Raw genomic sequence first — 13,550 nt, 5'->3', positions numbered from 1 at the left:
GGTAAACAAGTGCTTGAGGGAGGGAGACAGACACCTCCATTAGTGCCCTGAATTATCTCACAGCAGAGAACTTCATCTCCTGTAGACCAGCTCAAGTCTTACAAATTTCACTGCTCTGGCAAAAACAGCAGAAATCACTTTGCAAAGATTGTTTACATTGGCAAGAAGGCTTTTCCCATTGGAAAGCCTGTTGCAAGGAAGATTATTTTTTACATTAGAAGGGTAGTTTTGCCTATATAACTACATCTGTAGCTGGGGATTCTGTTAGCAAAATGGTATCATTCAGGGACCACAAGGGAAGCTTGCAGATACTATACATAAAGTAATTAACATTACAACACTAGCAAATATCACTAGCCTGAGTTTTTTTTCTGCACCTGATTAATACAGACATGTAAAACACCATAAACAGAGTAGACTGGGAAAATATCCAAACTAGCTTCCATCAAAATGGTTAATAACCAGAAACAGCTTAGCTGTGAGAGCCAAGATCTCACTGAGAATAATTTACTCTAGTAAGAGAAGATGCAAGAACTATCTGGGTTAATTTTGTGCCAATGCAGCCATAAAAGAGAGCTCTGGTCCAAATACAGTTCTCAAGGACTGTCTTTGCTCACTTGTTTATTCAGCTAACACATTGTCTGGACATCCAGAATATCATCCGAATACAAACTCCTCATCCCCAGGATTGCTTTCCTTGCAAACACATGCATTTATATTGTAGATTTCTAGTTTTCTTGACTTGTGGGTCACTCAGCAAGTTTGTCTTAACACTCCTTGAAGGTTTACTGCCTGCCTCTACCATAAAAATACTAACTCCCAGCAGCACAGCTGAGAGAGAAGCTGCCCAGGGAGCAAATAGAACTTTTAGCAAAGGGGCTCATACTACAATAAGTGTTAATAAATCATTAACTGATGGTCCCTTCAGCTCTAGGGTGTAAAGATTGACAGACCTGCAGCCCAAGGAACCCTCCTCTCCCAGCCCTCTCTTCCTCCTGCTGCACAGTGGGATACTGCAGTCTACACAGTGCTATAGACCAGATCATCAACATGCTCACAATTAAAAATAACCGTTTCCCATTGAAAGCTAAAGAGGAGAGAGTTCTGCCATCATCTTGCAGAACTTTGCCTTCTGTGTATTTCACCTGAACACTCATGTTGAAAACTACAGCTAGGAATAACATATGTGGTCCAGTATGGGCTTCCAGCCAAAGTGAGGTGTAATGGTAACCAACCATTTGAGGCTTGGAGGAATGGCTGCCAACCTGTGTTTCAGGGAGTACCATGACAAATGTGTAGACGCTTCATAAATTGCTGGAGAACAGCCTCTAGCTATTAGTATCCTCAATTTTTATTAACAAAATTACTCATTCCTTCTGCCTCAGTGCTTAAGGGATTCAGTCCTCAATAGTCCAGATTGTGCCTTGCTAGGTATCTTCCTGGGCTTCTCTTTTTCCCCACTTCAAAGCAGTAGAAACATTACTTAACTTGATATACATTTAATAAGCTGTATCATTTTTACTATACTCCTCAGCAGCAGGAATTTATAATGCATGTATAAATCTTTTGGCTAGATAACCTTTAAAAGGTCCCTTCCAACCCTAACTATTCTATGATTCTATTATGGCAATGAGTCATTAAAGTATTCCCAATTTCTCTGAGGTGTTTGTAAGGAAATGGACTGGTATGGCCTAGAGCACCTTAAACCCCTGACATCGTCTCCTAAAGTGCTTGACAAAAACTTGAAATTATGAAGCCGTAATTGAGAGCAGCAGAAGAAGATGCTTAAAATAACATGGAAAGCAGCTATCTGAAGATGTGTCTTGTTTTCTTTTATATAAGTCTCAAGATGAAGATATTCCTGATGCCAGTAACAAAAATATTGCCTTTTTACGGTAGCTCAACAGACAGCAAAAAATCAGGAATGGCAGTGGCTGCTCTTGCTGTAGCTACAGCTGCAAAATATTTTGCCGCTGCTTTTCTTACTCATCATATTCTGAAATGTTCTCCAGATGAGCAGAAGTTTCCAGTGCTTGCTTTTGTACCTTCAGGAGAGTAGGCTTTTGTTTTGCTTGTTTTAGGTGTGAGAAAAGTCTTACTGGTCAGTTTTCATTTATGTTGGAAGAAGCAAGGTGAAACTCACAGCTTTGCTAACAAGACTTCTTCCCACAATCAAACAGAAAAGTGTAGCAAAATATGTTTTATTTAAACTTAAACTTGTCATGGGCATAATTCCCACCAGGAACTAATGCCTCTGCTTAGTGTTGGTGGGAAAGGTAAATCAGAAAAGTGAAAAAAAAAAAAAAAGCAGTTAAAGCCTTGAAGCTTACTCTCTACTAGTTAGCACTGCTCCAGATTGTTGGTTTTGTTTTAGCAATTGTTTTAGTGTGCCTTAATGAATGCAGTTCCCAAGTACCCGTACATGTTTTCTCTGCCTATCTCAGCAAAAACTGGATAAGGACAGAACCTACAGGAAGGCAAATGCAACATCATTCCTTCTCCTCAAAAGAAACACAGCCTTCGTATGCAGGAGAAAAATCGTATGCAGAAGAAGCCAACAAAGACATACGTCTCATTACTCATTATTTTTAGAGTTATCTCCAAGAAAATTGTATTCTAGGATTTCTGTTTGGAGGTCAAAATATGTTATTTATTGAAAATATCAACAAGAAAAAACCCCCACATTTTTCTGTAGAATAGTTTATTTATCTTCCACCTGTTCTACCTAAAGAGCAAATTTTGGGGATGCCACAAATACTCTCATACCAAGATGGTAATTTTATAGTCTAGTGAGACTATACATGCACTAGCCATTTATTTTCTTTGCCATTTTATTATAAAGAAAAAAACATCGTAGAAGCCTCTAGAAGACTTCTCACCAAGCAGCAGATGTAATGAAGCCTCATTTCTTCTAAATTTTTTCTCCATATTTCATATTGCAGTAGTTGTTTTCTTTCCACGTGGCCCCCATGAGTCCCCACAGCACCTGAAGCTTCCTCTAAGGTCACCTTCTAGTAGTGTTTGCCCATCTACATTGGGCCAGGGACAGCCCTGCAGCCTGGCTTGTGTGGGACACACATGCCTACTGACTGCCCAAAGCAGACACTGGGTCTTCTTCCCTGTACCTCGTCAGGGGCATTAGTAGGGTCTCTACCCCCCACCCAACTCTGATTTGAGCAAACTCTACAGCTTGGAAATATCTGAGAGGTTTGCCTTGCGCTGAAAACAGCAACTAAAAGCAGCTCGGCAAGCTAGGACATTGCCTCCAGTGCTTCCCACGTGACTTTTTTGTGCTCAGATTCAATCTGATTAGATTGGGAATACTTGCTGTACTGCCTTCACAACTCTGATTACAGCAAATCTAGCCTTGTAGAAGGCAGCCAAAAAAAGACAGAAATTAAGTTAGAGAAGAAACTCCTTTGCATATCACCATATCAATTCCAAAAGCAGCATTCACAATGGTAGACTGCATGTGAAGCAGGCTAGAGTCCCTTGAGTTGGATTAAATATCGCTGCAAACAAATACCTTCTTCTTTCATACACATCTTGGTTTAAATTTGTGGCTTGACGTGAATGTTCACGATGTATGATAGTTGTATGTATAAAGCACAACACAGGTACTGTACAATCTCCTGGAACTTTTCCTTCTGTATTTCCTGACTCTTGGGGTTACATGTGTGGAAACACTTACAGCATTGAAGAGTCCAAGTCCAATTATCAGAGCTATCAGAGTCAGAGTTTCCTTTCAGTAACTTTTTTTTTGTTAATACTTTTTCTTCTTTTACACATGATAATGATACCAATAACAATGCATGGCATATAATTTGATGGTATTATTGATAAATATCCCAACCTGCTTATTTAGGGGTCTTTAGTATTATTGGTTAATAAAGACATGTGAGGATACTTAGTGCGTTAACATTAGAAATATGTTCTAAATACACAAGGGCAGAGCTGTAGTTCCTGTAAAAGCAGTGATGGCTGCAGAATAAAAACCCTCATGTAAGGTTAATGATGGATAGAGTAAGTAACAGCCAGATGCAAGCATGAACAAATACATTCAGCTGAGTTTTAAAAAGAGATGGGGTGGGGGAAGGAAGAAGGCAGGAGAGACTTTCTGAATCAGGAACATACATTTAACTTACAGGGGCTTTCTGAAAGGTGAGAAGTTCCTGAAGCAGCAAGGAAGTGCAGAGGGGGACAGATTTCACAGAGACAGGCTGAAGGAAGGCTCTGGAGAACATATCAAAAAGCACCAGGGTTAGTAATGGAAGTAAATTTGTTTCCCAATGGGCTGTCAAAGTCACTGTTCTCAAGCGTGACAGAGGCAGGTGCAGTCCTGCTCAATGTCAAAGATTGCAGGAGTCTAAATGAGTGGGGAGTTTATTTTTTAAAAAAACTACAGGAGCCTTTGTTCTGTAATCAGAAATAATTATGGGAAATTTTAGTGTTTGAGACATACTACTGCGTTGCCATCAAACAAGAGTTTAACCATAACTTAGAAGTTCATGCCTATTAGCTGTAGATTTTTGATCTGGAAATTTAGCTGTAATTATTACACAAAAGCTCTTTCTCTACGCCGCTCGCAGTTCTCAGATCCAACTGGCTGAAAGCCACCATGAGACCAAAGTGTCTTAGAGCATTTTTATACGTCCTTGTTTTATTAACCTTTCTTGACAAAAATCAACTAAAATTCTGAATGGAAATAAAGTCTGTATCCCTTTGTACTTAAAAGCAAACAAAAGAAACCAGGCTGTTCCTTAAATTTACAAGTAAAATGGTGTATGTCATTGCTCCATCCCAACTGATTTACCAACTCCTACTACAAGTGTTTTCTTACAAGCAATAAACCTTTCCAATGCAAATATTTCCTTCCAGAGCTGTGACATACCCCTGATATATATTGCCTGTTCAAAATAAACAAGTACTGAAAACAGATCTTTACGTCACTGCAAATAGACCAAGATCTAGCAATTGCTTCTCAGATAATAGTTTTTCTCTAAAAAATATAATCTTCTGGAACAGATACATTCAATAGATCAGGATAGTTCTGGAGAAATATAAGTGATAAACAACCAGCTAAGTCTTACAGGGCAAAACTCTTAAATATGTGACAATAAGCACAGTGCAAGGATGTGATGTGGTCAAGCTGTGACTGAGCATCATATCCATGGACAGTCTGTGGATCATGGGCTTCAAAGTTTTCTTTGTTTAAGTTTAGTGGGTTTTTTCTCCACGTTTTTAAAAATCATACTGTTCAGAATAGGGAGATTTGTAACATGCTTATCAACCAGAGAGCCCCAGGGAAGTTGTTTTTTTTTATCCCCCCCCCAAAAAAAAAAAAAATCACTATTTCCATAGCTATTCAGCAGCTGTGGTAATTTGAAAATTTTATCCAGTTCCCATTAATGAGTGATGGTGGCAGTATATTATAGACTTAAAAACAAACCAACTGCTACCACTTTCCAACACGTTTCTCAGGCCTTTTGACAGCTCTAAATGTTTTTGGAATAAACTTAAATTTTTCAAACAATGGGACTGTGAGAACCAAGAGTGCTTTGCACAGCAAGAGTGCTGAGGATTGCAGCTTTATAACCAAGCGGGATCCTGAAATCTGACATCGGCTTCCAAAGCCACACTCATCAGCACCTTTGATCTTGTTATTTGGAATACAAATTGAAGCGTAGCACACCCCCAAGCCAACAATAACGGGTCAAATTTACTTACACGGAAAGACAGCAAGCCACCAAACGTGACTACTCTTATTTCCACAGCACTAACGGCATCAGGTGCTCCACAGCTTGGTTAGAAGCGGCAGCTGCTCCCTAGCTCTGCTTTAGGGCTAGCGGTTTTGACGCTGCATCTCTGAAGAGCAAAACATAGCTCTGAGGTTTCTTTTCTATGTGTGAGGTTTTAACCATATAGCCATTGGTATAATCTATAGGCATCACCTGGTGCAGATAAGAATCTAAAGCTCAGAAAGTTGCCTATAGTAAATGTGGGAGCCCACTGGTACAGTGTTGTGCTTTGATCTTTCTACTTGACCTTGATGATGCAAGCATGAGGCATTTGCAGCCTGGATTCATCTGACCAATTTTAGACTTCTAAGTGTTTTTAAGGTGTCATTTATCCCAGGAGAGAGATCAACAAGCTATATCCAGCACCTATTTTACTTCATCAACTCTAGTAGGAGTCAAGGGTGCTTAGCTGAAACATGGACACCTATGTTGTGGATGGTTTCAGTTAGGGATCCAGCAGGTATCTGAAGTCATATAAATTCTCTCTAGCCACATGTCTCAAAAAAAAAAAATAATTAAAGTGGCACAGGAAAAGTGATATTAATAAATCCCAAAGCAGGGCAATGCATTTGTGAAGTACCATGGAATCAATGTGAACAGACTGGAAATCACAACTTCAGGGCTTATAACTTACAAGACAACCAGATTCTTCAGATGTTTCTGTTCCTTTGAAGGAGAAGCAATGTCTGTGATTACACTAAAAAATGCTTTAAATGTCCAGCTGTTTTACACTCTTCATTAAAATTCATTCAGCTACCACACATTCCAAAGCAAGGAACAGATACACATTTGCTAAGATGTATTTACACTAATCTGACCCAAATCAGTACTACTTGTCTGGGATCAAATTCCATCCCAACATGAGCAGCCAAAGTGAGTTAAACTTGCAACCTAAAGTGCCACCAGAGTCCTAATTCGAGAACTCAAGTATCATTTAAGACTCATGCTGCTTTTCTGCAGCAACCACAAGTCTACTCCTTGAGATTTATTCTCCCATTTCACGGGGAAGAGCCAAATGGCCCTACCACACTCTGCCTTCTCAGAAGAGCCTTTCTCAGATATGCTGCAAACATGGCTGGATGAACACTTTCCCAAGTTGTGTGGACCAAATCTCAACAGCTTTTTGTCAAGCAGGGCCAGATAGTTGAAGGCATTTAAGCGTTGCAAGGCCTGGACAAATAAGGAGCTAATATCACATTACTCACTCAGAGAGCCATCTCTTCTTCACAGCTCTCTCCCCCAAAGAAACAAAGCATAAGTTCCCAAATGACCTTGGACACAAAGTGCTGCACAGGGAGTCCCAACCTGGCACTGAACATTTTAGCCACTGAAATAACTTGTTGAAGGTGCATCACCTTCAGCTTCCACACCAAACTAGAGCTCCAGCCTTTTCTGCGTTCACCTGGGGGAATTGCTGCAGGTAGGAGGGTCTACAGAAGGGACAGATAAGACATACTGGTATAGCCTCAGGATCACAAAGATAGAACTCCCACTCCTTCAACAGCCTTGCAGTACTAAACATAAGGGCTATTTACAGTCTTAAAAAACCCCGGTCTTCATTGCCTGAAACCCTAAAGCAAGATTGTTTGCCATCTGCCTAATTAAATTGGCCATTTGTCCCCATAAGAGGCAGCTGTGCTACTTAAAGCAATTAAGGTGGCACAGGAGGGAAGTGACTTTTTTTGGTTGGAGAAGGGAGTGTTTGCAGCCCCGACAGCATTGAGACATTCATCACTATGAAGAAGCGACATTCTTAAGTATGTAATGAAAAAAGGCGTTCACCAAGCATGAGCCCTTTCAGAGGTTCAAATTCAGGATATGTGTTTCCTTAAAGATATCGTTCATTCCTACTGAGGAGATTTGCACCAAATAAAAGAATTGTGTCTCTGACAATGCAAAGCATTCATAGTCACTGGGCACAGTTTTATAGCATTCTCATTTGCCTTTTGATGTAGGACATCTGTGAGCTAGCAACAGTAATAAATCTGAATGTTAGCACAGATAATTTTCCAAGTTTTAGGTCAAATGCTATCAAATGTAACTTATCAGCTCATTAAGATAAAACAAGCCTTTTTGTCATAAGCTTTCTGATTAGTTGCCTGCTTCCAGAACCTGGGACCCAGTAAAGAGGTTCCTTTTTTCCTGTAGGATCGTGTGAATGCTTAATGCCCACTGGTTATGCCTATAAATCATACACAGGAAAGTCAGTGCTTGAGCTATTGCTAAGAGAGGGGAATGTGATGATTTCAGCATGTTTCAAAGATACATTCCAAACATAGCTAACTGTTCTGTAGTTTTATCACATTATAAGGCCTGAGCTTAGTGGTTAGGTTCCCTGATCTGAAACCATACTGGTTTTGATCTTGTCAGGCTTCAAGCTACACGGTGACAGGCTTTTGAGCGGGATACTTTGAGAGTAGTATTTGTATTTGTGTTCCATAGTTGGCAACCTTCCCTATGATCAAACATGAAAAATGGGCTGCAGCCCTGCAGAGCTCTTTGTTGCAGGCAACCGTGTCCTTTTCTTGGGTGCAGAGTGCAGATTCCAAAGGCACAGCCCTTTGTAGATGTAAGACATGGGAAAGAGAGAGTTGTGCCATATCGGGAGAGGTAAATTAGTCACCATTGTAGAAAGGAGGACTTGAGTGTGCTCCAGAATGGCTGGAAGAGCTCCAACTAATAAAATTTAGTGAAACTGTTTGTCACATCTCAAGTCTTGTGCTGGGGTAGCTGTAAGGTAGCTTAAAAAAAATCACTTTCTTTTAATACATTTCACGAAATGTGTTCTTATTTTAGAGTCTACATATCGTCACCAAGCTACCATTGATGATGAAGTGGTTTCCATGGAGATACTAGATACAGCTGGTCAGGTGCGTGGGTGCATGTACTATTATCCAATACCTTGGTTCAGATAGACAGCAGGGAAGGGGAATGCAGTGGTGGCAGCATTGCAGTGGCTGGCAGGTGTGCTCTGCTTCTGAAAACAGAGATTTGCTTCTGAGCAGAGCTCCCCCTCCACCACCATCAGCTTGCTGCTGGACTCAGCATGCTGGATCCAGACCCTTCTGCAAGGGACCCTGCTTAGAGTTTTCAAGCACTGAAAGAATAAAGAAAGTCGGGGTTTACTCTGAGATTAAAATTATTTTGTTCTAATTCCTTGATTCAGGGCCAACCCAACAGTATGTTATTACTGTGCACAAAGTCACAGTGTTTCCACAATCACTTGATGAGGCTTGACAGCCTCTGTCAGTGATTGCCACCAAAGTGAAGGGCAGTTTTGCCATAGCCAGATCACCCTTCTTTTCAAAACATAGCAGGTGCTCATGCTGCACAGTCCTGTGCAGTTCATGTGCTGGGTATCATTCAACAGAAACCCTGTTCCAGTTGCCTGGTACCAGCCTGCCCACAGACAGCCCGTGACACCTTAGTAGAGTAGATCTCCTATGCTACACAATAAAAAAGGTGACATGCATAAAGTATAAAGAAAGATGTACATGGCTTTGCATGCTTTAGAGGACCAACGTCTGTCTGAAAGCCTGGTGTCTTCTTCATAAATCAAATTCCTAAGGCTGGTGTCTATTTTTCAAAACAGGAGGATGCTATTCAGAAGGAAGGACATGTGCGATGGGGTGAAGGCTTCGTGCTGGTTTATGACATCACAGACAGAGGCAGCTTTGAGGAAGTGCTACCACTTAAGAACTTGTTGGATGAAGTTAAAAAACCCAAAAATGTCACCCTGATCCTGGTGGGGAACAAAGCAGACTTGGATCACTCCAGGCAGGTCAGCACAGAGGAAGGCGAAAAGCTGGCCACAGAACTAGCATGTGCTTTTTATGAGTGCTCTGCTTGCACAGGAGAGGGCAACATTATGGAGGCCTTCTATGAGCTCTGTCGGGAGGTACGGCGCCGAAAGATGGTCCAGGGCAAGACTCGGAGACGAAGCTCCACCACCCACGTCAAGCAGGCAATTAATAAGATGCTTACCAAAATCAGCAGCTAAAAAGAGCTGTACTAAGCCAGAGAAGCATTTTAGAGCATGTTAGCTTGGAGTAGGGGCAAGGCAGGCAGAGCACATTTAGTTAAAAATGGTCAAAGCTTTGCAATTAAAAAAATAGAAAAGGCAAACCACACCACTTTTTTGAGTAACACGAGGTCAGACTTTTTTCCTATTTCAAGATGTATTTAGCCACACTGCTTCTGGCTAACGTGGGAAAAAAAAAAAAAGGAGAAAAAAGCAAACTCCAAAGGACTAGATGATTGTGGGGATTGGCATTGACAGAGCGTCTTCTGCTTCTACAAGGCTGGCTCCAGTCCCCTGCAAGTCAGTAGTGCCTAAACACCATTTCCAGCCAACCAGCTGCTTAGTAACCATTGGAGAGCAAGATTCAGTCCTCAGTCCATCAACAACTATCACAATAAATGTTCTCAAGGACTCAATACATGTAGAGGCTGCTGTGTTTTACCAGAAAGTTCATCTGACACCTTTCACCAGCTCTAAATTGGCGCATTGTGTGCTTTTACTCCAGACTGTCCTTCCTTGTTGTTATTTTTGTCAACTCTATGAGTGCTGATGTTCCTAGCAAGGTATGCAAAAAAACATAGGAAAGGTCTTTTTCATGGAGCGTTTAGCCAGCAAGATACAGATTTCAACAGAGCTGAAGTTCAGCTGCTTTTCCATATCCTCTGAAACTGCAGAACTCATCAAGAAATTATCAGCTAGTCCAGTGGCATTTCAGCATTTCCCCCTTGAAGTGCAGTACTGTACTTGGGGATATGGGAGCGTATGTGTTGGGAAATCAAACAAAAAAAAACCCCCAAATATATTACTATTGATTTAGTTATGGGTAGTTTTTAGCTTTTGTTTACATTTTTGTTTTGGTCTTACTTCAATTCAAGTAGTTCCTCTTATTCTATTTTATACCGAAGAAGAACTGAAACCATGCAAAGGCAAGTATTTGAAGTCTAAGCCCAAATGCAAATCACATGTGTATGGCCAATATCTTATCAAAAGGCCATAATTTCCAGCTGTTTAAACTTCCAGATGTTTCTTGAAGCACTCTGTGGTTTAAACCAGCACAGTTTTTTTGTGACTTTATGTGGCACATTCAATTGAAAGCGCATTTTATTAGATTTTCTTGTCTGGGATAAAAGGTGTCCAGGTTTTTCTCCTCACTTCTCCTCCCTCATGTGTCTCATTTAAGCCAACTGTCAAGTTTTGCCATGTTACTTGGCTTATTAACTGTATGCTAAGAGATGGAAGAACCAAGACTAAAAGAGTTTCATTCAGATTGTGCTCATTTCCCACCAGCTGTGTTGCATCCCTTTCGGCAGCGTGGTGTGCTGCTCAGACTGGCATCATGTGAACCACAGCCAAAGGTTAGGATGACAAATGGGAATATTAGTGGTATTCTCCCTGGAGGAACAGCCCTCTTGTAGCAACTACTTACAACTTTATTCTCCACTGCTTTGTACTTCATATGGTTATTTACCTCTGGGAGGAAGTGACACCAAAAGGTTATCAAATGTGAATGGCCACAGATGTAGGAGAGTGAGGATATCTGGTTGGGTAATACTTTATACAGTTATAGGTAGCCATACAAGAGGTGGAACTGGCTGCAGAATCAAGCCTGGGCAGAGCCTGGACAGAGAAAAGTCCCAAGGCAGACCTTTTCAAAAGCATTCACTTAAAGATACTTTACCAAAGTAAATTTTTTTAAACATTCGTTCACCTGTGTCTTTTACCTAACCGGTATTAAAGAACATCATATTCAGGTGTATATTTTATTTGTACTGTTGTTTATTTTCTGTTTCCTCTGTTCTAGACAGTGAAAATTCATTCCGCTCTTCTGGAATCAATATCTATATTTTAGTCCTCCTATTCAGGTATGTTGCCAGACAACAGCTACCCACACTGCAGTGGAAACTTCGTCATCTGCTTCTGGGCAGGAGGTTCTTGCAACAGGTGATGTCACTGTCTCCATGATATACCTGTTCCCAAACTATTGGTCATGCCTCTAACTTTTGTTTAAAAAAAAAACAAGAGAAGTTTTGCCATTTTCAGTCCTGTTAGTAATGCAGAATCAATATAAGTGCAAAAGAAAGAGCTAGTGCCTGTTCATGCACCAGTCATCATTAGCTGAAGGTCTGAACTTGCAGACATGTATGTTACAACATTAGGAGCCAGAGTGGCCATTTCACTAAGTCATTCTGTTATCTTCCAAACCAGTGCTGTTGCACAAATCCAAAGTAAACAAAATCCTTATGTGCAATCCCATGGCAACATAGCTGATGAGGAAAGTAATTAGGTTGGTATTCTAAGCAATTGATTTATCCCTCTGTAAGACAACTTCAATAGTTCTTTTCTCTGAAAGCCTCTCTTGGGTTTCAAAGTAAAGCTGGATTTAAAAAATGAAATGGTCATATATGAATTGCAAGAGAAAATAAATTAATCATATTCATATTTGTTGAAAGAAAGGAGAGGCTAAGTTATGGCCCTAGTACTTTCCAAAAGAATCCCAGCAAATTGTATCTTCTTTTATAAGTCTGTATGAAGAAGTTATAAAATCCTGGTGAAAGAAAATGTTCCACTGTGCAAACATGACTTGTTACATAAAGAACCTCTAATAAAAATAGTAACATTCCTCTGCAAAGACTGAATTTGGAAACTGCCAAACATGATAAACACTCGGTCAAAAAGGAGGCTGCTATTTTGTGACCTTTCCTCCCACACAAACACAAATTTCTTTACTTAATTGCTTATTATTTTTTTTTTCCTCAGTGTAATGGGCTGCTTGTCAAGCCAGTTATAATATAGTATATTATAATCTGTTGATACATATTACATAGTATTAAATGCAATCTGATTTACCGTTGCTCACAATGTTGCAACATATTATTGAGTATACTATAAATGTGTCATATTTCTACAGTGTGTAAATTGTGCCCAAAAAGTGCCCACGCATTGAAACGGCCAAATGCAACATGAACCCACATTCAGTAGCCTTTCCGCAGCAGACATCAACAGTTTAAATTCTGTTTCTACTGCTGCTATTTCAATGTACACATATGACATTAACACGAGATTCCTCTCCTCTGCCTGTTATCATTTCTGCAGAGAGAGGATGGGAAGGACGGTAAACAAAAAGGGGGAGGAAAGGTGAAATGGATACTTGTTACCTACGAGTTGATTGTTATTTGTGAAGTTTTTAAATATTTATCTTCAATTGATGAAGAGTTAGTCATGCCCATGCTGCAAGACCTGGATCAGGAACCAAGACTTCCCTAGAACTTTGAGAATCTTCATATTTGGGGGTTCAGTGCAACCACAGATGGAAGTGAGGATCAGCCACTGGGTTTGCACCTGGATCCAGACAAGTTGTCCCCAAACCTGGGGATAGTTGCATCTGGCAGTTTGCTACAAGGCTAGTTGATTTTTATATATATAATGATCTGTATGCATTTTTACATTAAAAATATGAAAGCTTGTGCTTGTAGATAATATATAAGAAAAAAATAAAAACAAAATGTAAAAAATAGTGCTCTCTGTACTGATTTCTTATGCATTGGTTTTCTGTTAGTTGTCTCTTAAGTGTTGCTGCCAGCTTTTAAGAGGCCGGCTCCAGAAGTCTTGATCTAGTTTTTATTTAATCGTTATCTAAAGAAGCAAACAGTGAATTTTGCATGAATAAGCACTTCAGCATTTGGAACAATTTATTTGAATTTATTTGGCTGCTAGGCCTGGAATTGAGAGGT

The 13,550-nt window shown here is 40.2% G+C and overlaps 1 protein-coding gene across 2 annotated transcripts in view; it reads left to right on the top strand.

Annotated features, from left to right (window-relative positions):
* RERG (RAS like estrogen regulated growth inhibitor) overlaps positions 1–13,333 on the top strand; it is a 111,451-nt gene extending 98,118 nt beyond the window's left edge. For both annotated transcript variants that reach the window (XM_086756105.1, XM_086756111.1), the window contains exons 4-5: positions 8,595–8,668; positions 9,391–13,333. In XM_086756105.1, coding sequence (XP_086612231.1) covers positions 8,595–8,668; positions 9,391–9,798 — 482 coding nt within the window. In that variant the 3' untranslated portion in view covers positions 9,799–13,333. The remainder of the gene's footprint in view (positions 1–8,594; positions 8,669–9,390) is intronic.
* The last annotated feature ends 217 nt before the right edge of the window (positions 13,334–13,550 follow it).

This window comes from Chlamydotis macqueenii, chromosome 1 (genome assembly GCF_036417535.1).
Source record: "Chlamydotis macqueenii isolate bChlMac1 chromosome 1, bChlMac1.mat, whole genome shotgun sequence".
Lineage (NCBI taxonomy): Eukaryota > Metazoa > Chordata > Aves > Otidiformes > Otididae > Chlamydotis > Chlamydotis macqueenii.
Note: the sequence above shows the minus strand (reverse complement) of the source record. Positions and strands in the feature narration are given on the sequence as shown.